At 43.1% G+C, this 24,752-nt stretch overlaps 1 protein-coding gene across 1 annotated transcript in view; it reads right to left on the bottom strand.

Annotated features, from left to right (window-relative positions):
* fgd (faciogenital dysplasia) overlaps positions 1-24,752 on the bottom strand; it is a 54,489-nt gene that overhangs the window by 11,324 nt on the left and 18,413 nt on the right. The window contains exons 2-5 of the mRNA XM_054786478.1: positions 5,520-5,678; positions 2,536-2,740; positions 1,800-2,406; positions 133-222 (exon numbers count right to left, since the gene is read on the bottom strand). Of these exons, the coding sequence (XP_054642453.1) occupies positions 133-222; positions 1,800-2,406; positions 2,536-2,740; positions 5,520-5,678 (1,061 nt within the window). The remainder of the gene's footprint in view (positions 1-132; positions 223-1,799; positions 2,407-2,535; positions 2,741-5,519; positions 5,679-24,752) is intronic.

Here is a 24,752-nt window from a genome sequence, read left to right as displayed (position 1 = left end):
CGGCTCAGGCCTGATCTCAATCACTAAGACCGTTGGCACGGTTAGGATATTGAAATTTGGACCAGAGGCACCCAAACACACCGTGATTCTTACAAAACCAGCAGCTGGGAGAACGTGACTTCCGCACTTTACCTGGTCAAGGAGGTTCAGCCTTTTGACGTAGGCTTCTTCAGTGTGGAGAAGTTCTTTGGCAATATTCAGCAGCCTCTGCGCCTCTGAGCACTGATGGACACAGCACACACACACAAACACACGCATGCACCAAAGATTACAAGGAAGGCATCTAAACACTTCAAGACTACAGTTGCAAAATCACCATAAAACAGAGAATAAATGCGAAACTTATAGCCTCTACCTGTGTGTGTACATTACATGATTCTCGCCCGTGTAGTACCATTTAAAAAGGCCCGTTTGTCTCGACACAAAAACTGGCCAGGTCATTCACAAATTGATTATAGACTATTAGAAATGCTGAGTTGCATTTTCTGCAACATTAAATGCAGGAAACCATGACGGTGATGATGCCCGTCTTTCTTCCTTTTTTCCTAACAGTTAAACTAAATGTAGAGTCTCATCTTTAAACCCTGAGCATCCCCAAACTGGCAGCCATCTCAAGGAAGGCCAGACCAACACGACTTTGTTTCAAGCGCACATATCCTAATACACAGAATTGTTTCATGGTGCGAAACACATCACTGACCAAACCCACTTCCTCCACATAAAAGTAAGTGTGTCATAGTTAGCAACATGTCAGCTGTAGCTTCACAAAAATATACACACTTCCTCTGAAATGTTGAGCGCCAAACAGAGTTTCTTTAAGCTCTGTCTAACCTCACTGTACTTATACAGTACACCCTTGCTTTTAAATACAAAAATACTGGCAGCACATACAGTAGAAGCAAATGCGCATGCAGTGTTTTGTTTACGATCAATAGTGGAGCTCAAGGACAAGGGAAAAGTGAAACTCAGATGCAGGGAGTCTTTTATTCAGCGTCCATCACAAGCTCCTATTACCGCTTTCGGGCAGGTATTCATCCCTTTATGTAACAGCAGAGCTGCTTTTAGAGTTGAGTCGATCACTCGTGGCCGCCAAACTGAGGCTGTCATAATGTATAATATTTCATGAGAAGTATTCTTTGAAGATGTCCACCCAGGCTGTGATAATAATAGACTGACACCCCGACACTCTCTGCTGTGTTAGAGGAAATGTTTCTACAAATGTCTATAAATGGGCTGCAATTATATCGGGTGTCCTCACCTTCAAAGTACTCCAATCACTTTTGTAATGAACGATGCCTCATTCTCATAATGATGACAGTGTATTTTGTAACCAGGCTCGTTTGCGAAGTGATGATGCAGCATCAGCAGCAACTGTCAAGGTTGTTTCACTAGGACAAAGACTGAACTCGGGATTGAACCTTCAACCTTCCTCCCACCTGAGCAAGACAGCCCACAATTTAGGGTGTATTCTCAAACTTCCTTTAAAACCTTTGGAAATGTTATTCCTTGAATCCCCGAATGTTTGAGGATATTTGGTATAAGGCTTTGCAGAACACTGGATTTGTTTGTTACATTTTTAGTATTCGATTTCGCCATATTAAATGTTTTTTATTATATTTACCTAGAACTTTTCCATTATTATTATCGGGATCATAACTGATTGGCTGGGAGAAATCACATGGACATGACAGCCGAACACCAATGACATCCATAACCATATGATATTCTACGCAAAGATCATTCAGGTAAGGTTAAAGGTTTCAGCTAATGACACTCAAGCATGTAATGTCGATACTCACTTTGTGCGCCTCTGAGTGTGCGTCCGCCAGATACCCAGTTTGTGTGTCAGTTAGAGAGTTGACCTCTCCACCACTCCCCTCATCTAAGTCACTGTCCTCATCCTGAGTCGAATCTCGTTTGTTGCTCAGGGTAACACAACAGGACACACTCTCCGTTTCCGTAACACTGTCGTAATGATCTTCCTCATCAATGGCGTCCTCGTTAGGGAACGCCTCCCCTTCTGCGGCACAAGATGGGCTGTCAATACCGCTGTCCCGGTTAGGAATCTTCATCTGCTCGGAGGAGTCCGGATTGTCTAAAAGCTCGTGAGAGGTAACTTCATCCCTGTCCACATCGTCAAGGCAACCATCGCCGTGCGTGATGTCGACCTCCACATCCAGTGGTGTGTCATCGGAGCCGTCAATGTGCATGGATGCCAGACAGGACAGTTCGGTTGCATCGTCTGATCCTTCAGAGGTGCATGGTGCAAGTTTGTCCACAGTGCAAGGGTCTTCCACAACCTTCATCGAGGTGTCCCGGCCACAGGTGGAGGTGATGTCAGACGCAGTGTCCATTCTAAGACCCAGGTGCAGCTGGGAGCGGGGGAAGACCCCCAAGATGGGGACCCTAGAGAGAGATAAGAAATACACTGGACAATAAGAAAGAGGATGCAAAGCCCATCCATGATGAACCATTATGGTATGTTATTAGAATTGAACAACTTAGCAATATAAGGTTTCATTTTAGAATTCTCACCTTGAATTTTCAAACCTTTCGATGAGCAGCCCCACTTTCTGGACCTCCCTCTGTGGCTGTGCTGCTCCCAGACCAGGTGGCACAGAACTGGGCTTGGGTTTAGGTGGAGTAGGCGGTGCTGGCAGAGGCCTGCAGGGTGCCGGGGGGATCCTCTTGGGTTTCTTATCTTGCCCGAGCGCGAGCAGGTGCGCAGGTTTAGGGGGCACTAGAGATACATCCGTCCAAAATAAAGCAAAACAAGCACATTGAGAGACTCATGTGAGGCTGCAGTCATGTATTATTTAAATATCCATGTGAGAAAGCTTCCATAGTCTAATCCTGGCAATTAAGATCCTGAGGGAAAAACATGCGCTCCAAAAACTCACAAATAGCAGTGTCGAACAACAATGAGTTTCAGCAGACAACTTCCTTATTTCAGAACAGGATACTGATGTGTGTGTGTGTGTGTGTGTGTGTGTGTGTGTGTGTGTGTGTGTGTGTGTGTGCACACGCGCACACCACCACCAGTTCCTGTTAAGACACTGAAAAGGATGCAGACACACTAGACTATCTAAAGCATGCATACGGAGCTCATGCTTCCCTGCAGTTATCTATCTAGTGTGGATATTTGCATACATGTGTGACATGTGTGACATGTTGAGTGCTTTCCGTGTGTCTTTGTCTTATTTTCCTGAAGGAATGTCTGCAAAGATAAATAGCATAGTCTATTCTTTCCAATATATAGAAGTCCTACCTCTTTAGTCAAAATGGCCGAATGCATCAGCGGGTTTTGAGGTTCTCTAGCTACTGTATGTATATTGTACATTTTAAAAACATACTATAATGCATTATTGCAGCTCCCTGCAAATCAAAATGAACCATTATATTTGAACAGGATCTCTCTCTCTCATCAAATCAAATGCATTAAATTATTCAGATTGCTTTTTCTGTTTCAAAGCCGATACCTTCCTGCTTCTCAAGACTGATACTGAAAACCCATTTCCATTTTGAACATTTAGATTTAACTGTAGTTTGTGCACACCTGGAGGTAAGAAAGATTCAAACTCAAAACTGTACCTATAGATTTGCCCTTACCAAATATGACATCACTACTATTAACAAAACAAACAAAACATAGCGGCACTTCCAAAAGCAGTAATAGGAACAAGCCCCTGGCACCGTGCTTCGTAGCGATGTCTTCCTCTGATACAGTGCAAAGTCCCGCACGATTGACACCATGTTTGTTTTCTAAGTGAGCTCAGGGGAACTTACGACAGGAAGTTTGCAGCACGACACAGAAAAGGAGCGCTTGATTTGCTCATGCTAACCCACATACAACACAGTACGAGTTATCGTACGTACGATATCGTACGTACGTTGTAATGTTATCCAATTTATCGGTATGACGTCCTAATTCAGTGTTTACCCAACATGTAATTGATCGTGGCGGTGCGCCACTACAAAATAAAAGCCGCCACACCTTAAAAATGAGTTGGTTTTGAAAACTTTAAAATAATTGTAGTAGTATATTGTATGAATGTACATATATGCTATATAGCGTATTATTTACACACACATATGGACCACAATTAGCTTGAAAACGATTAAAAATATCAGAAAAATGCTTCACTGCGCTTTATTTTGATAAGAATGCCTGTCTGCCTTGCTGGCACTTCCACATGAGTGACCAGATACCTCACACGACACGTCTTGTGTTGACTTTCACTTTGTTTCTTATTATCAGGAGAATGAACAATAGCCCGTAAAATGTGTAGTCAATTGCCGACAGCTTGTCACATGCTAAGCCTATCTATGCCAGCGTGTCTGATCGCTCACATTTCAATCTCATTCCACTTTCTGGCATTTTTGTTTACATGCCTGGCAGGCAGCATCTAGGGAGCTCGTTTTATTTGTACCACGGGCAAGCTACAAGCTACGATCATCATCACCACTTACAGTGTCACTTTACAATCTTGCTCTCTTGTTACCACTAGAATACTCATGGCTCGTCTTCAAAACACTAATTGTGTGTCGAGGTTGTTCAACAGGAAAACGTAGTGTGTACAGCTTTAGACAGTGACGCTCTCACAGGCGTCTCCAACAGGTACCTCACCAGCTGGTGGTGAGTAGTTCACCAAAGAATATTTGCTTCACCTCTTAGTATTTTTATGTCTTCTATTCAAACATGACACCTGTATTTAATGACCAATGAGCACACTGAGTGGAGATGTGCTTTGTAAATAAAGTACATTTTAAATGTTGGCAGTGTTGTCAGCAACTGTAGCATTAAATTAGCATTACATTAACGGTTTTGCAATGCTCTCGGTTCATGTCCTGCTAGTTGTTGAAAAAAGTTAAATAAAAAAGTTAATGAAGAAGTAAGTAAAAAAAAAAATGCTATTTTTCCTTTTAAAAAAAATGCTGATGCAGCAGTGCCACGGCCCATGCAGCCCACCACCACAGCTTCAAAAAGTCAGAGGGGAAACCCTGTAATTCCTTATATTGGCCCGATAATTTTCGTGTAGCCCTACCCAAATCTATGGCAATTATGTCAAAGTGCACTGGAACCAAATCGAATGTATGTCAACAAATTTTAGTCATGCTAAATCTTGCACAGTTACATTGAATAATGAAATAAATATGTCATTAAAGCGGAGCAGCAAGCCATGTATGAATATGGGCCACTTGAAAATGGAGCCCAATGGTACTGATCTACTGTGGTTCTCCAAAATTCCCCAAACACAACACATGTTCATAATTAGCATTCATCAAAGATGCCACAACACAATCCCAAAGGAGCCTCTGGCCTGCTTTTTAAAGCAGCAGCTTGAGAGGAGGTGACCTAGTGAGCAGTGTGAGTGACAGCATGAGGCCAGTGAGCTGACACATGCTTTTTTTTATCACAGGAGAGAGTGTCAGAGAAAAATAAATGACAACACACTTGACAACACAGGATCAGGCTGCAAAATGACATTCGAATGGTGTTATAGGAGCAGCCTTGATACCTTGAGGTTTCTGTGCAGCTGGTGGTCTGGGCGATGTGGACGGCTGGTCCCGCGGCTTGATGGCAGGCTTCTCGTGACATAGTCCCTTTTTAATCAGCCGTGGAGAACACAAGGAGTCCACTGACCCACAGTGGTACTGTTGGGAGGCTGTGGGGGGGTCTGAGGAGAAGGAAGATGAAGAATGATGACTATGATGAGTTTCATCTCGACAAGCACGCATAGCCTTTCTGCTGAACACTGCATGGAGCATGGATGTGTGGTGACAATACAGGAGGTGCATGACCTTGGGCTCAGTGTGTGTTTTTGGGATTATGCTGCGCGGGGGGCGGGGGCAGAGAGTCACTCCATTGATGGGGTCAATCGGCCTGAGGCAGTTGACTGAGCTCCGATTGGTATCAGATTGGCGATATTTCATCTTCTGAGAACTGCATAGACTGTGTTTGCGTGAGAGGACTGGATGGCAACTATACAAGCAGACATTTTTAAATAAGTAGCTAGGCAGCCAAAGGTTATTTCCTTTGTCCCATATATCAGAGCTGAGACACCCCACTACAGGATGTGCGATTACAGGAAGTGAAAAGTGGTCAGAAAACAGAACTTAGGAATGAATGAAACTACAAATGTTTTGTGTCCTATAGTAATTTTTGTGTGTGAAAACAAACCTAATGGCAAATAACTAGGTCAAATCGTACATGATATAAATATACAGGCAGAAAGACAAAAAAAAAAGACATCTCTGAACTGACAGAAAGGACAAGAATCAATCATGATAAACTATGTTTAACCCAAGACTGAAGATTCAAGTTAATGTTAAGGAAACCCAAAAAAGCAATTCTTATATAAAGTTTTACAACAAAACTCCTTAAACAAGAAAGAGCCAACACATCATCCCTATAGGAAAACACCTTAAACGTAGGGTCAATAGCTGCCTCATATGGTTGGGATAAAAGAACAATGCCCCTAACAACAGCAGCACCGATGGTAGTGACAGCAGTACAGTGCGAAACATTGATTAACAGGACTACTGCTACCACTACTACACTTAAAATCGATAATAATGTTATTGTGTTGTTGCAGTTGTGCACTGCAGCTCTGCTAACGAGCAGCAAAAGAGGAGAATTCTAATGGTTACGCCTTCGGCCACATGTGAGTTGTTGCAAGTTTTCCAACCATCTTTGCCCCGCAGCAGAATAAGGCGCGTGCCAGCATAGAATGATGTTATCACTAAGCGCTCACAAACTATTCATGCATATGAGCCCCAGCAACACACAACATTAATAGCACACTGTTAATCAGAGACCACTGGTAAATTGAGTCAGACGATAAGTTTGACCTGCGATCAAGTCAACATGCATGTTCTTCCACTGAAACAACTGCCTAACCAAGAACTCTGTGACCTAGGAAGGTCTGGGGTCGCGCCTGGGAAAAACAAACAAGTGTGGATGGTGGTAGCTTGGCTGCTGGTACCTATGGAAACTCTGCAGAGCCATGGCAACAGAAGAGGAAAAAAATCTGGCTGCCATATCAAAACACCAAACAGGAACAGGATTGTTTTTAGTCAAAACTTGTAGATCATGGCTTTAACAGTTAACAAGTACAAGTAATTGAATAAGGGACAATGCTTTAGGTCAGGATACACAAATGCAGAATTAGTCAAAGGAAATTGGCTGGTGAATGCATAATACTTTGCTTCTCTCCATTCTTTTAGTTTCCCATATCCAGGAGTCCATGGAGCAGTAATCTAAACATTTAACCATATAAATCAGTGGTCACAAACCTTTTAGAGACCAAGATCCCCGGTCTCGGCCGTGAACCTGCACAAGATCTACCACCTCCCAATGAAAAATGAGCCACGGGCCGCAGATGGCCCCTGAGACGCACTTTGGGCACCCCTACACTCCTACTTTTGCGGCTCTTGGTCCGGGTTGGGGTTGTGGCGTCAGCTTCATGAGCAAACGACAACTATTTGGCTTGTTGGCTTAGTGTTGTGGCCGAGCGATGCAGATTGACTCATGGGTCGTATACGAGGCGAGCCGGTGTTCTAGTGTACCTCCGCCGGGTTTTGGGGACTGGGCTCCTTGCTGGGGCTCGCGGGTTGCTGCCTGGATAGTGATGAGGCGTACGGGCGTGTTCAGTAGACAAAATGTGTGTCTACTGGTCGCTCTCCGGGAGGTGAGGGCACTGATATGACAATGCATTTTTTTCAAAAAGTCAGACAAAAACAAGTTCACAGCCCGAGAAGTCCTTCACAGTTCACACAAGCACTTGTCCTTTCCCTGGTGTGTATGCGGGAGTTTGCGTTCGCTTGCCAAACCTGATTCCGGGTTCCTCCTCCTGGGACTTAAGAGAAACATGAGTGTGCAGCTCAAACCATACAAGTACACCTTTACAACTGGCCCGTGCTACAGTGAAGTTACAGTACAACTTCTATGTTCATACTGGGAAACCAGCAGATGTGACTGACGAACCAAGTGAGTTATTCTTAAAGAGAGATTGTGTTAACGGCACACAAGAGAATAAACAGGGATAAAGGCTCATTAATTTGCTCCGCTCAGCCCCCGCTATTGAGAGATGGATGAATGGGACAATTAAGCAGGAATTACACTTCTGAGAACCATTATTGGCAGCGGGCTCTACTGGCTGCACATCACTATGACAACCACCCGCTGCCCCAATTATCTAATCCACCATTTTTCACTGTATGTTAATTCAATAACAGAAGTGACAATAACTCTGTCATGTTCATAGTTCTGCCGTGGTTGTGATGTAATATATGTTTCTGTCTCTCTGAAAACCAGATGACAGTGTATTACGAACACTGTAATAACTGTTACAGTGTTCGCCACCCGCAAAAACATTCCGATACTTTCAGTTATTTGACCAAAACCTATTGGGAACCTAAAGTAGCTCTATGTGAGGAAAACAAATGCTGCCAAGCAACCTTCCCCTGTCCTCTGGTTGGCCCAAATTTCACTTCAATGGCTTTTTATGGTAAAGGCTTCATTTCAGAACAAACCCCAGAGACACATGCAGCTCAAGGTGATGCACAAACCTCACAAGCCGTCTGTCACTGTCAACCCGAAGGCGACCTCCTCAGTCATTTATCACCCATCATCCCTTGAGTCCTCTTTGGTAGACAGATCACTCACATTCAAGCACAGTTTCTACAGTCAGACAACTAGTCAATCAGGTCAACCCCCACGAAAAACTGAATTCCCCGCAGAGTGCGACAACCCTGTGCCCAGCCAAGCCCCCCCTTTTCTGTGTGTGACACGTCATTATTCCCATATGACTATCACATTTCGCAGTGCCACTGGATTCATTACAACTTCTCTGTTGTTTCATTCTGCATGACATACGACCTGCTCTGAGGTGGCCCATATTGACGTTCTATCTACAGTCATACAGGCAAGACAGAAGTATTACACGCATACATGGTCATGATAGCGTGACAAAATACTAATGTTATGTAAAAAGGGCAATTTGAATTTATGCCAGCTTGTTTGAATAAGCACACCAATTCAGAATAGGAAACGGAAAGCTGCTGAATGACCCCATACTAAATGGAAGCATCTTCAGCAGCATAAGATGAGGGGTGAGTGCTAAAGGTTGGGTAAGAGAACATGGAGGTACCAGATGGCTGAGAATAGAGTAAAACAAACACAGGACTGTGCAGTCGATGTTGACTGGGGCACCAGTGACAAAAATCACACAACACTGTCAAGTGGTATTTAAGAAGAAATGATGTTAGCAGAGGAAAAAAATAGTCTTGTCTGCTTTCACTTCCGGTGGGCAACTTGAAACACAACGACTGCCAATAGAATGTTGGCAATATTCACACTGAGAGAACTAGTAATTCAACGTCATGGAACATTTTTAGACTGAGCTTTATTGCCATTGAAACTCTGTTGCAAACTGGATTGTGTGAAAATGATATAAAGAAATAAACGTGATTGTAAATGCAATTAATCAGCAAGAGAAAACCCCAATGGTAGCAGTCTTGCTAAAAACCAACAACCACAGCAACCTGCCTGTCTCAGTTGGATCAATTCCTCTGAACCAAAGGCAATATGGTATAATACAGTACATTATGGTATTTTTTTTTATTGTTTTGCAAGATACCCTGACTTGCAAGATGCTTAAAATGACACCCCAATCAGGCACATGAAGTAGGTGGTGCCTGGTAATGGCATTCATACAAATATCTTTGGGAATCATCATTGTCCACAAGCTTCCAGTCACCTCTCACTTTCTCAGTAGACGCTAGATGGTTTGGTCATTTTTTTGACAAGCCATACTCAGTCTGACGCTTGCTCAAATGGATTAATGAAATAACATACATGCAACTGCAACTGCAAACCAAATGGCTGTTGGTATTTAGACACAAATCCTTGTCTGTGTGTGGTCCGCCCTTTTCCCTTTCTTTTAAAAACAACAAACTCTCAAAAAATACACAACTTTTCACGACAGTTCCATCCCCTAAATTAACCAAATGGAACTGGTATTTTTCTCAGGTACATATCCCAATTAGCCTTTCCCATGTGACAGCCAACTGCGACGCATTCTGTCTTCAGATGCAGATACAAGAATGCAACACATTCTTTCACACAGGACTCCTGCAAAATTGGGTCTGGTCTGTGCTGTGCATTCCACTTCACATTTCAAATAGAACGCACAATGGCTATTACCCTGGCAACACTGATGATCTATATTACTAATATAGTAGGTCGGTCAAGGTAAAAGAACTGAGGAAGTAAAGAACTGCTTAGTAGAGGCACATAAATCAGAGCATCTGTCTGCTGCCCTTTACGGAGCAGAGTGAGCGGTAACAGCAACTGAGAATCAGGTCAAGAAGCAGTCTTTATTTACCTCTTTATGCTCTTGTGTCCTTGGTGCCTTCACTGAAGAGAGACGGGATGGGTTGTGACACACTCACTGACCTGAGACCTTTTTCCAACTGCATGACTCAAGGCCCCTACGAGTCAGCGGCCACATGCAGCAGATGTCACGAGGACCAGTCAGCGTTTACAGTAACAATCACAATGGCAGACAACACTGATAAACAACTGGACACATTAGGAGCAATCTGATACAAAGCTTTCCACCATTGCCACTGCGGAAACCAATGTTTTTTTGATAAGACCAGTAAAGCTGTTTTTTTCTGTCTGCACTGAACTATAGTAGCCCAGAGCACTGTAAAGGATGGAACCACACATTAGCAATTAGAGCTGACAAACAAGAGAACAAGAGGGTTTACAGACTTGCCTGTGGAGGAGAACGCTCAACCGTCCCAGAAACTAGTGAAGCCTAATGTAAGTGACTGTCAATGGAGGCTTTCACTGAGCAATGTTCAAACCTAACTGGTCGTTTAGCACAGAACTCAGGAGAAAGCTCTGTGGTTGAGTCCATGGGTGCCCGTCAGACCGCTTTGCTCAACAACACACCTACTGGTGGAAAAAAAAATACTCCAACTATTTCCATTGCCATTGGGGGTGGGGGTCACGACAAACACAGGTCTAGTCTATGAGTCATTAGCGCCCAAAGCCTGAAATAGCATTTCATTTTCAAAACAAATTACAATCATCCCCTGCCCTAAAATGGCCGTATTATAATGTGGCTCATGAAGGTCTTTGAAGCCTTCGCTATTTCACTATACACTTTACCAGCTGGAAGAATTCAACTGTCACTGTGTCAGAGAAAAGCAGTCCAAATCTAAGCGTGGATTTGACTGGACAATCAATAAATTGATGACTTGCATGTAAAAGGACACTGAGGACAACAACTTCGCCACACACGCAGGGAAGCATTTGCAAGTTGACATGCATATGCATACAGCGTTCCGTCATAAAGCCTAGTGGATAAAACCCAGATGAAGAACAAACCATGTAATTACTTTTACACCATTCAATACGCTACTGTGACCACAGCAGCTATCAAAAGCAATGCCAAGCAAAACACTGTCAAGAATGTGAGAACACTCCCCAGACAGCCAGAACACACATCTCATGGACACTGAATTACACTTTCGGTAAAGACCATCACCCTGAAACGACACAAGTTGGAAGTGGTGAGTATGGAGCCTGTCCAGCTTTTGCAGCACATTCATAAATTTGCAGGAAACATACATTTAGTCAACAGCATCCATTGTATTTAAATACATGTGAGAAGCAAAAATGGCCTGGGGGTGTCTTTAAAGCTGACCTGCCATCCAAATTTGGTTAATCTTTTTGGTTACGTTCACACTGCACGCCATCACATGCATTTCCATGTGTTTACCAAAGTAAACATTACAGCGGTGTGTGTGCTCTTGTGGCAATTTCAAGGATTTGTGCAACGGGAGTCAAGATTTCCTTAGATGATCCTGTGCAGCAGATTAAGACGAAAGAGGGCAATGATTATGGCCATGGCAGTTTGTAGAGAACTTGCTGTGATATCGGTTCCGAGGAGCGTGTGTGCGGCAGGAACCGTAAGCCGCTTCATTGACACTTTTTAAAAATAATTTTCAGATGACAAAAGGAGCTTTTGCCTACATCGGTGAGTACCTTTAGCGAAGTCTCGGTAAGCACGGCATTACAGGTTGGATATATGCTCCTGACCATTCATACTGCAGTCGCATCGCATACATATCGGATTTACATCCACATACCAATGAGGCCTGAGGCCGCATTTGAAAAAAACGGAATCGTGCTGTTCACACTGACATGAAAAAATCAGATACAGGTCACATATGACCAAAAAAAAATCGGAATTGACTTGCAGTGTGAACATAGCCTTCTTTATGAGGCACCTGTGCTAACCGCGAGTCTGCCCATATACAATTATTCTGAAATATTTGACACCTCACTTGGCCCCCGTTCTCGTGGTGTGTGCTGGCACTCCAAGGGAGGAAGTGCCCACTTGCACCACCCTGCATCTGTTCCAGGCAGGATGGATGTCAGCATGTGGAGGGGAGCGTCTGTGAGCCTGCTGACAGCCAAAGTGTCCCAGAGCATGTGAGCCCAGCCCAGCAGAGGTCAAAAGGGTTAGTCGATGTAAACGGGCCTGGGCGTCTAAAGAAGAGGAGATAAGGGTGAGGAATTGGGGAGTATCTGCCCCTTGTCGCTGTTCAACTGTAGTTACATAATGGGACAAAAGATCACTGTGCATACTCTTTTGACGTCACAATCGTTTCCAAAATGTCACTTGGGCGCTGAAAGGCCGTGTCAGCATTGAGCTCTCAGCCTCAACTAATGAACAAAGTTTGGCTAAAACTTTGTGGCAGTCAAGCTTAAAGGAGGAACAATTTAGATTAGGAAATGTTATGTATGGAGGCTTAAATCTCCAAGCCATACAATATCCATGGACACACATAAATTAGTGTACAAGGAGATGCCTGTTATAGGATCCAGGTGTACGCTAGACAGACTAATAAAGTCTTCAATTTCCTCCCTAATGGCTCCACTATTTCCCCTTACAGCAGCACAGCACCACATTGGAGCCCTTGGAGTCCTTCTAGGTTACTCAACAGTAGAAGCTTGTCTGAAAGAACTACTGTGACTGTGCTGAGGAGAGCTACAGTGCATCCGGAAAGTATTCACAGCGCTTCACTTTTTCCACATTTTTTTTTTATGTCACAGCCTTATTTCAAAATGGATTAAATTCCTTTTTTTCCCCAAAAAATTCTACACACAACACCCCATAACGACAATGGGAAAAACGCTTTTTGAAATTGTTGCAAATTTATTAAAAATTAAAAAACTGAAAAATCATATGTACATAAGTATTAACAGTTTGTGCCGTGAAGTGCATTCTGTTTCCACTGATCACCCTTGAGATGTTTCAGCAGCTTAATTGGAGTCTACCTATGGTAAATTCAGTTGATTGTACATGACCTGGAAAGGCACACACCTGTCTATGTAAGGTCCCAGGGTTGACAGTGCATGTCAAAGCACAAACCAAGCATGAAGACAAGGGAATTGTCCGTAGACCTCCGAGACATTGTCAAGGCACAGGGCTGGAGAAGATTACAGAAAAAATTCTGCTGCTTTGAAGGTTCCAGTGAGCACGGTGACCTGTCAATCGCTCGGTGTTACGTTCTCTCCCGTCGTATCACTGCACGCTGTCGCCTGTCCATTGTCATGTATGTGTTCCACAGTGTTTACATGCGCGGATGAAGACCGCTGTGGAACACATGTAAATCTACCGCTGTGCAACACACACAACAATGGACAGGCGACAGTAAGCAGTGATACGACAAGAGAGAACGAAACACCGAGCCAGAGGTCTGATTTTTTTCAAGGAGGCATTTTTGTGAGGCAAATGTATTAATCTTTTGAACGCATAATGTTTTGAGAAGCCAAACTCTTTACTTAAGTGGCTCCACCAAATAAATGGAACTATGTTCCTCATCACCAAAATCCGACCAGAACTCAGCTCACGGGACGAAGTGGGGGTAAGTCGGCGTTGATGCACTACACTGCTGATGGGGATGTCATACAACTTCATGTCAATAAACCCAAACTATCCCTTTAATCACATGACAAGAAGCGCGCCATACTGTACACTAACCAGAGAATGCAAGCAAGCCGAGGCAAAATTTGGCGGAAATTTCCGTCGTCAAACGAAAAATACGCTAACCAAGGTTCAGCAATGTTCTAAACTTTCTATTTATATTCGAGAGAACTACCTCATGTGCAGTTATACAACAAGTTTGCGTTGTTTTACGGGTATTGTTCAATGTTTTTCAACAAAGTAAGACTGGAACAGGTGTATGCTGTCAGTTATTTAAAAAGAAAAAACGGTGTCGGCCAAAATTATTTTGCTGAGACAAAATGTTGAACATTTTTAGTTTAAAAACTTACGTCCTGTGAAATGTTCCTAAAACAAACTGTTTGAAACTATTGCTTGAAGTAAATACCACTTTCTTCTTGTTGTGTTCAACATTACACGACTATAAATAAGTATTTTGATGTCCGGGCAAGAATCTTGATGATTTTGAATTGCATCGGAGTTCAAAAGTAAAAAAAAAAAAAAAAAAAAGTCAACATTTAAGTTGTCTTGATGTGCACTACAAGCTACAACAGATTTTCTAACTCTAACCAGTAAAGACTGTTTTATCAAATCAAATCAGTACATTGTCAACCCTTCATCTTCAATTCTTCTAACTTTTTGGTCATATGTCCGACTGTGTGGTAGAAAGTGATTCTTCAAACCACGAGCACGCTGAAAGATAAGAGGAATACCTAGCAAATGGCTAAAGTGCAAAACAAAAGACCACTAGGAGCAGTATTCTATCTAGAAATTCACCATGTATGGTAGTCTGTGAAAGCAGCTCCATGTGTGCACAGGTACTGAGGTTCCATTTTACAAGGATGCAATAAAGTCCCCACCACCACCACCCCACCAACCCGATGGGAACGTAGCAAGAAAGGACTCGCCGGTCAAACATCCCGAAAGCAGGATATATGTTTTGAGGCTGAAAGGATGTTCACGTACTGTCAGAGCCGTAAAAACACATATTGCACACATGCACTCACACTTGGTCCTGCAGGACAAACTCATTAAATATCTGTTTACTGGAGGAATTCCTGGTCCTTCTCCATGAGCAGGACACAACTACAAAGACTGCAAAGGGAGCGGAGGGTTTAAAAATGGGACACAATTAGAGGTGTCCACTTGTAAAGGAGCACAGCTTATCAGACGCTAAATATGATTCCGTTTGACAAGAGGCTTGTCATGTTTGTCAGTGTGTGTTTGCGTGTGATTCCTCAGTTTCTCCTGTCTGATGCCAAAGTCCCATTCAAAGACAACACACATGCTTCAATGGAGACAAGAGGGCTCCTAACACTTTCTGACTGACTGCCCACAACAAATGGGAAAGTAAAGGGTGCATGCATGCAGGCACATGCACGCAAAGGACACACACTACTGGGAAACACAGCACTTGTGTCTTCTTACTGTCCGATTGACATGTTAAAAAGGGGCTGCTGGTCAAGAATGTGGCTGCAGAGGATGCTGATCCATTATTATCCAATCACTTGACCTCTTTTTTAATGCTCATTCCTGTAATTAACAGGGCAACGCTGCAGAAAATGCCATCAATTACTGTAAAAGGAGGGCCCAGGTGCTGTGGGTAAAGAGGAAGCCATGGCTATAATTACCATGGTGACTGAATAAAGCTGATGGTAGGCGAGTCAAAAAGCAGAATAAAGACATTTTTGTCTCCCCCAGGCTACACATACAGTGCACTATTTTGCAAATACAAACATACATTTGTTAAGCAACAGACATAATCAGAAGTGAGACACAATTTTGAATAGTGATGTTAGCAGGAACACTAGTGCTAGCATAAGTGTTCTGCCTACTTCTCCTATATTATAGGCCGCTAATTCAGTTTGTCCGCAGTCGCCATAGCAGAGATTATTCTCCATGTCATAAAACCAGTGTATGATCTTAATTATATACAAACTGTTGCACTACTCGCAGTATTGTTTCTTTTAGGCCTGCATGTTGGTGCGTTCTGCACTTTGTGTGCAACTCCGTCCACATCACCACCAGCAGCTTTAACCAAAATGACTTCTGCTCCATTCAGCCAAGGAATGAAGAGGAAAAACCACTGGAATGACTTTCATGAGCTTCTAATTACAGGGAGTGGACAAAATAATAAAAATAAACACCTTCACGGTAAATGCGATGCTAACTATTTCACACGGTGCGTCCACTCCTGGACGAGCCGCGCTCACTGTCCCAGCGTATGGACTGAAATAGGTTTGCGTGATACACATACCCGCCTTTGTCTCTGTCTAAAAGTCAACCTGTCCAGACTTTGAAAGGAGGGTGGTGATACATGACGCAATACTTTTTTCCACTTCTCAGCAGTTCTCAATTAAGCTTTTCACACAAGCCTACTGTGTGCGTCGTCGTCTTGACGATAAGCGGCCGCTACACGACAGTGTTGGCATTAATACTCACTTATGGTGCTTATGGAGAGCTTGATGGCTCAGGAGGTACTGGACTCACTTCATTTTTTAACTTTAGGAGTCACAATAACATTTGACGAGGTATGAAAACTTTGTATGTGTCTTGAAATTACTGTTGTAGGGAGCGCTAGGACATCCAAAAAGGTTTCTAGGGATACGGGGGTACAGGAAAACTTGTATAATAGTTGTATAATATAATCAGCCTGTGTGGCTTTGTTTTTATAGTCCCTTTTCATGTGCTGCTTGCTGATTTTGCCTATTCATTGTTCATGAAAAATTGGCCCAGTTCAAAGAGAGCAAGGGAAAGGAAATCCAGTCCTGTCAAGTACTTGGTCACAGCTTAATTAGACTTAAATAAATCCATCCAATGAATGGACTTGATTATGTTGATACGTGGGAGGCCTGTTGCTACACTGCTGACAGCACCAATCCAAGAGGATCAACCAGTTGAAACTTGCGATCTCGTAAGCGGGCCACAGCTGCTCAACGCCGGGGTCCCGCTACAGAATATATGTCAACCAGGCCCTGCGGATGCTGGGATCAGATTCATCCCATTGATTTGGGTCAAAAGGTCAGCGATTAGACCGAGTCGTCTCGTCTCTAGGCAATGCCACAGTGTCTGCCACACACTCAGCCTCAGCGGAGCTCGCACAGCTGCTGCCGGTCGTCATGGAAACATTCACAGTCCCGGCTCCTTAAGCAGATTCCCAATCAAATTACAATGCACAATATGACCCTAAAAATACACCAGAGCTGATTGATGTGCAAAATACACCAGATGTTTATTTACTTGTATTATCATGCAGCTATATCCTGCAATTGCCAGAGGAAAACGTCTGAGACTGCATGAAGAGGCAAGGAAACAAAAACCTTGGCATCGCTCACCTTTCACGCCAATTCTCAGCACACTTCACTACCAAGGAGGCAGAGGGTTCAGCTCTTCCTCCCAATTACCCGGTGTGGTAGAGATTAAAGAGGAAACCCAACACCCTCTGCCACCCAGAAATCCCTGGAAAAAAACACCGCAGGGAAGAATCAAGGCAGCAGAAAATTGCCCCCAATGTACGTCCTTAATAAAAAATGCAGACTGGCATGTATATTTCAGAGGGCAGTGGGAATTATTCTGCATTCAGCAGACTGTGTGGAGCCCACACACCCAAACACAACCCAGACGTTGGTTTGCTTCCGAGGCATGCATAGTGTAAAAGCACCTGCCACAGACTCATGCAGACAGAGAGGCAAATAAACAGCTTTCTGTTCACATACAATGCACACAAATACAAAATGGAGAGGGAAGGTAAGGCTCACCAGCTAAACTCAATTAGGAATCCGCCTTTGATGGTTGCTCTGTGTCCACTTTGTAGATCCAGCACTCAGCTGGTGCTATCATAAAGAGAACTAAGTCTGGTCCGGTCCAGCACGGTGTCACGAGGAGCATGGATGCTCGTGTAATGTACTCACGGAGACAGCATGAATGTGCTACTGCCACTTCTCCTCTGCCCTCGTTGACTCACTCAAAGCACCACGCTTCCTGCCTCTCTCTCTCTCTTCCCTCCTACTGTCGCCTCCTCCTCTATCCCTTCCTCCTAGCGGCGCCCTCTACAAATTCACAGAGACAGCGCCAGAAAAATTGCACTCCCGTCCTCTCTCCCCTTCCCGATCCCAGCACCATTCAGCGCACAGGACCAAACAATGCCTGCACCGCCGCCACTCTGAAAGGAACCCGGGAGCAGTTCTCAGCCGGCAATAATGCCTCCCAACTGTCACCATGGAAACTAATGACGGGGCTGGGCAGACGGGAGGAGGGAGGCTGATATGAGGGCGATGGCGAGGGTGGGGAGAGTGAAGTGAAAGAGGGAAAGAAGTGGCTGAATGAAGGATGGGGGAAGTGTGTGTTCGCATCAGTTGAGTGCGCATGCACATTTGTAGGAAACTATACATAAGTTGCACTTTTATTTTATTTTATTTTATGTTTTAAAGTCCCACTCCTGTGCAACGTATACACTGTACATGAAATGTACAAAAACCCCAGTTTTTGATCCATTCAATGTAGAAAAAATAATAGTGAGAGATTTTAAAGGAAATATAATTATGCAAGTTGATCAAAAGAAATGTTCATGAGACAAATCACGTAACTAATGAAAACCAGCAGTTTCAGTTTTTAATGTTTTTTTTCATCCAAATAAGATCAGTGGAACGAGGCTTTTGGTTGCATGACACATAACTCATAAACGTCATATGTGACTGCTTGTTGGGGGCTGAATAATGGAGGTTGCTGCATCCCAGGGGGGCCCAGTTTTGGAAAATTCCCTAGGGAGTACGTCCGTGTCTGTGGGCCGCTTCCCCCAACAAACACATATCACACCAAGCTGCGCCGACCCGCTTCTTATGCACACATAATTACAAGCAGCTTGTCCACTCTACATCTCCATTTACCGAGCCTTGCACCAACCACCCCTTCCCACTCAATAGCCGGGGTGATGTCGGCCTTGAACAGCGAGTGACTTCACCTGAAACCAGCACTGAACCAACAGGCTAATGCCACTGATAACCATGGTAACAGCGCAGGAAAACCCCAAACGATAACAGGGTTTTCAATGTGGGTGTGAGGAGAGGACGCCAAGTATGGATGGGGGGGATGGGTGGCTATGTTACATTCAGAAAAGGAAGCATTGGAGTGGGTTGAAATGGACCCTGATTGACCTAAAAGTTAAGGCAATGACAACACTCACCCACTTCCCCATCACCTTGGCTTCGTCTTATAGCAATACAGTGAAATCTGCATGAATTTGGACAGCGGTACTTATCTGTGCACCTGCTGAGATGAAAATTTAGCATCAAGATGGGAATCTGTGCATCAGCCTCTTGCCCCTTGTTGGGCTTGTTTCCTCTCCTCAAATAGGAGACCCACCCTGGACTATGTGGGCTAGAGAGGAATGTGAGCTGTAGTTTAGACAGGAATGTTGAACCTCTCGCCGCCGTGTTATATCTTATGCTGCTATTGCTGTACATAGACTTCTAGATCATTTTATAGGCTGGGATATGACTAATGGACTCAATCACTACGTTTACATGCAGTCAATATTCGGGTTAAGGTCAATATTCTGGTTTCTGAAAAATTCAGAATAACCCGTTTACCTGCGTGATGTGAAAAAAAAAACGCACAAACAATGTCTTGACGCATGGAAAACGTCATTTGCGCTTCTTCCTGTATCCAAAAACACCTGCACGGCAGGTAATGAACGCCTTTGTTTGCACTTTAGTGCTGGTACTGACCCACCACCAGTACTTGACACTATTCTGTCTCACTTTCTTCATTAATGGAAGGCGAGAACGTGAAGAAATAGGAAATGGAGCCGGAGCTCTGCCATCCATATCCATGCTACATCCACCAGGGCCCCCCGGACACTTTTGAAGGTGCGTTCGTACAAACCCTGCTTCGCGTAACTTCTCGCTCACCTTCTAAAAGATTTTGCTATTGCCGTACTTTCTACCGTCAATAAAAGACATAATGTTGCTGTTTTTCCCCACACTAACAAGGTGACTTGTTTCCTCGTCGCTCCAAAAGTGTGGGGTTTTGTGTGTCGCCATGTTTACAAGTATTTCCTGCCAAAGACAGAAGATTCCTTTCGAATAGACCATGCGCACAACACAAATGAATGTTTCTTTCAAACGGGATATCCCGATAGGCGTATACATGACTCAATTTTCGGGTTGGAAAGGGGGTAGCCCAGGGGTAATATTCATGTTTTTAAAACCCTGATTATTCTAAACACAGCCATGTAAACACCAATAACCCTTTCAAAAGGGTTATTGGTGTTTACATGGCTGTGCACAACCGGGTTATTGCTAATATTCCGGTAATGATAGGGTTATTTGACTGCATGTAAACGTACTCAGTGACTTGACTGAAAGCAAGTGTATTCTAATGGGTCAATTCTATACCACTCTCAGTAATCACAACAGTCAACACCTTCTGTCCAACTAGATGCGACTACTTAAATTTATAAGATAACCAAATTCAAATCAATACACCTGCACTCAAGTTGATAAACGCCAGGCTTTTCACAAAGGTCACGTTCTCCAAACCTGCTGGCTAAAAAACTGACGAGGCAGCCAAAATTTAAAGGTGAGCTGCACTTTTTTCTCTGCAGTGTTCAACCAGCCCCACATCACAAAAAACATGTAAAAAGATAACTGTACAATGTTAAGTTCATTAAAAAAAAATAGTGGCAAATAATACCGTGCACTCACTGAAATATGTCAGTGATAACGATGGTGATGATTTGGACACCACATACTGTATCAATACATAATAACACTTTAGTCATGTGGAATAATTTGGCCCCATAACTATAGTGTAGCTTCTTGCTTTGCATCTAGTGTGTTAGAAGGAAAACAGAAGCTGTTCAAGGTGCTTCCCACGCTACGCATGGTGGCGGGGGACGCGAAAGGTAACAATTTTTACAGGACTCCCAACGTTCCTGTACTTTGTCAGTATGATTTGTGTAGCTTAAATTATGCATATTTTGCAAACAGCACATCAATTATGACTTCCACTGCAAATCATTTTACAGGATGCAATTACAGTTACCATTAGTGCAACTCAATTAAAACATGATATATGTGTCAGGTTATTGTGTCCTCTTTGCTCCTAGTATCCAAAATCTTATCACCAATCAAGAAAAGACCAAATGTTATACAAGATTAATTTTATCACCACTATTCCTGTAACAATTACAACCATGGAAGCAGTGTTTGAGAGCGTTATATATATTCCATCAAGCAGGAACACTTCTTTCTTGTAAAAAATGTAATGTCTGTTGTGTTCTTTATCATTAAAGTCAGTGTTATGTAAGCATTAAATTCTCAGCTTCCCAAACTTAGGTTCAATTTTTGTTGTCGCTTTATTGCTTTAATTATGAAAGGGAAGCAGGAAGTTGGCATACTTACTTTCACCTGCCACAGCAATTGGTTGCCTGAGTGTGGAAGCTGTAGAACCCTAACTTCACCTAATCATGTGGCAGCTGCGGTTATGGTTTAAATGTACTGAAAGGGAGAAGAGACGGCAAGCAATGGCATCCCCCAATGCGATTAACTTGCGTGTTGCCATAGCAGCAGAACTGGAGCGTCTTTAATAAAAAGCGCAAAAAACTTCATCAAGAGACACTGGCTGCTTGTCAAGTTAGTACTATGTATTCAACTTGATGTGATTGGCCCCTAATGGATGTGACAGGCACAATGTATTTTCTCCAAAGTACCAGCCCTATTCCAAACAACCTCGAGCTGCCCTTACTCGGATAATTAGTGACAAAAACCTCCTGGCAAAATACAGTATGAACATTTCCTTATCATATATGGAGGGTAGTAGTTGCCATGCAGTGTCTGGTCATCTTGAATGAGGACACATCCTGTTGTCATGGAGACAATGCACACTTCCCTTAAAAAAAAATAAAAATACACCACGCTTCCCAAGACCAAACAGATACAGATGTGTAGCACACATTTGTTTTCATTCACATGCCTCTGAAGGTCTTTCAAGTCCAAGACACAATACTGTATACCATTTGAGCAGTCAACAAGAGGTCAGGCAAAGTGCCGTTACTATGGTTACAGACATAAGTTCATTTGGACTCACTGCGCTGTTAGATACGCATCCAAATAGGAAGTACAGCCTCAGATTTTCACAATGTTCCATTCAGACTGGACCAGTTATTCTTAATAACAACACTGAATTGCCCTTGAACATCACACAAGTTTTTTTTATCCATTATTTGCCTGCTGAGAGCCCTCTTGACATTAAGCACATAAAATCACAGAGACGTCTTAGATTATACTAACAAGCGCGTTACCATCTTCCCTCCCTGTGGAGCCACAGCTCCTCTTTAAAGAAGAATCATTAATATTTCACCCACAAGAGAATCCTTCAATTTATTATTAATACCTGCGGCAGGAGCAAGGTCTTATCTGCATTACAAAAAGGTTGGAGCCCTGCATGATCAATCTACAGTCAGCCACGGGTTTAAGAGGAGTGCCTGCTGTCACCGAGCGGGTTTGGAAAATGTATTCCTAAATCGACCCCATGCTGACTGGAGGTGGGGGTGCCCGAGGTGCGGATGTAATGAGAGAGAGCATACAGATAGAGGAACTCTTCTGGGAGTAGGAAGAAAACAGGATATTATTGTAAGGCCCTAACGAATAACAGCAAAACACATTAAAAAAAAAAAATTAAGAAAAAGTACAAACTGCAGCTAACATTTAGTTTATCAATTTCTGTTACCAATAATTAAAACCTATCTTATGTACTTTTTTTTTTTTTACATTTTGCATTTACAACAATCACATTATAGTGGCTGTTGTATGTTAACTATGTCACAGACCATTTTTCTTACGGTTTAAGAGAAGAATTTTCAACAAAAAGCCTTATTCAGTTTAAGTATTTTCTACTTTAATAAATGAATCCTAGGCAAAATTATGTTCTAAAATGTGCTTCTTTTTTTTTTTACACGATTGTGTGTGACGTTGAGCAGGTGCAATAGTCCTCATGCTCATGCAGCATTTCTAAATAAATTAATTACATGATCAGCATGATGAACATTTCTGCATTTTTCCTAAACACAGCAATTTGTTAATTGAAATGATTTTTTTAAAAATGGAATTATAAAATAGCCTTATCTTTAATGTGACTCAATTCCCAGCCTATCAAACAAGTATCACTGCATATCAAAACCATACTTTCATTATTATAGAGACTGAGTCAAACAAGAAATGATAATGCAAAGGTAGAATACAATCTTTTACTTTGTGAAGCACATTGCTTCTTTGCGTGCCCTTGAAAGGTGCAATGATGCAGGTGGAGGTCTGCCCCCGATGAAGTCCATATGTGTGAGTGTGTAAGCACGTGCATGCACATGAGGATGCGTCCACCCATAGTGGGTCCGGTCATCTGATGAGCTGCAGGCTCATCTCCGCCTGCAGCGCCCAGATGGCCTGTGATTACGCACGGCTCAGCAGAGATTAGTGTGCAGCAGAGAGGGGAATAGAAACGTGCAGGGTTTGAAATAAATAGTTCAAATGAGGAGAAAGTTGGAACGATATTAAATGAAAACATCCAGGTGTGCAGGTGCAACAGCAAGAATGGGTAGCTTTTCCCAAACCTTAAAACTCAAAACATCTTCTATGATAGCCTCACCGCATCTGCGACGCTGACATTTACAGGGCGTTGTGAGAGACTGATTGGGAAATGCTCACATATGTGAGTGTGTTTTTCACAAGAAAGATACAAGGGGATTTGTCACCACCAGCAACAACACCCAGAAGAGCTGGGAGAAAAACGGCTCTGCTGTGTGTGATTGTTTGAAGAGAAGCCTGCTGCCTCCCAACAAGATGCTTCCAATTGGAAGGCAGGTTGGTGTTCAAGTGTTTAGATGGCTACTTAGTCAGATATCCTTTCAAATCTGGCTTTTTGGAAAGTTTGGAGAACATCAGTTGTAAAATGCAGTGATAAAGCACTGGGGAAAAAAATTACACTAGCGACATGCTACCTCGTTTCAACACGTCAGGCTTCAAGTGTTGCAGTGCGCTTGTGATTTGAAAGAAATGTGTGAATATGCGATTCTGCACAGTACCTCATTCCAGGCTTCTGCAAAAATCTGAATTGAGAATATCTCCCAAACTCCAAATTAATCCCATGAATGTGAATTGAGGTTGCCAACAGGAAGTACAATTACAATTGAAATTCGAAATGAAGGACAATGGCATGGTGTGTTTGTTTCAGACATGCTTAACAAGTTATGGGCGCCACGCACGGGAGGCGACATCGCCTCTCCTCCATTTTCAATTGAACCTGCGCCATAGGGCGATTATCACGTGTCACAATCCCAGGTCGTCATTCGAGTTGTTGCTTTTCTAATGCTATACTGAACATATAAAAAGCAGAATACTGATTAAAAACAATTGCAAAACGCAATGCTATGTTGAATGTCTAGAATTTTCTTTTCCTAAAAGTACACCATGATGGTAAAAACTGACAATGACCATGAATATGTCAGGCCTCATACAATTGGCTCTGGATGTGAACACGTCGCTCAGCCGTGTAGCTGGTCACAGCCGCTGGTCGGCTCCCGTGTGCATAGCTTGCTACACGTTGGCGATGAGTTTCGCCAATCGCAGTCGTTTTGTCGTCTAAGGTGTGTGGCGCAAATTACATGAAGGAACATCACATGGTTACATTTGCACAATTCAACATGTCTGAAAATGAGGAGGATGTTTAATC

This window comes from Dunckerocampus dactyliophorus, chromosome 1 (assembly GCF_027744805.1).
Source record: "Dunckerocampus dactyliophorus isolate RoL2022-P2 chromosome 1, RoL_Ddac_1.1, whole genome shotgun sequence".
NCBI classification, from domain to species: Eukaryota; Metazoa; Chordata; class Actinopteri; order Syngnathiformes; family Syngnathidae; genus Dunckerocampus; species Dunckerocampus dactyliophorus.
Note: the sequence above shows the minus strand (reverse complement) of the source record. Positions and strands in the feature narration are given on the sequence as shown.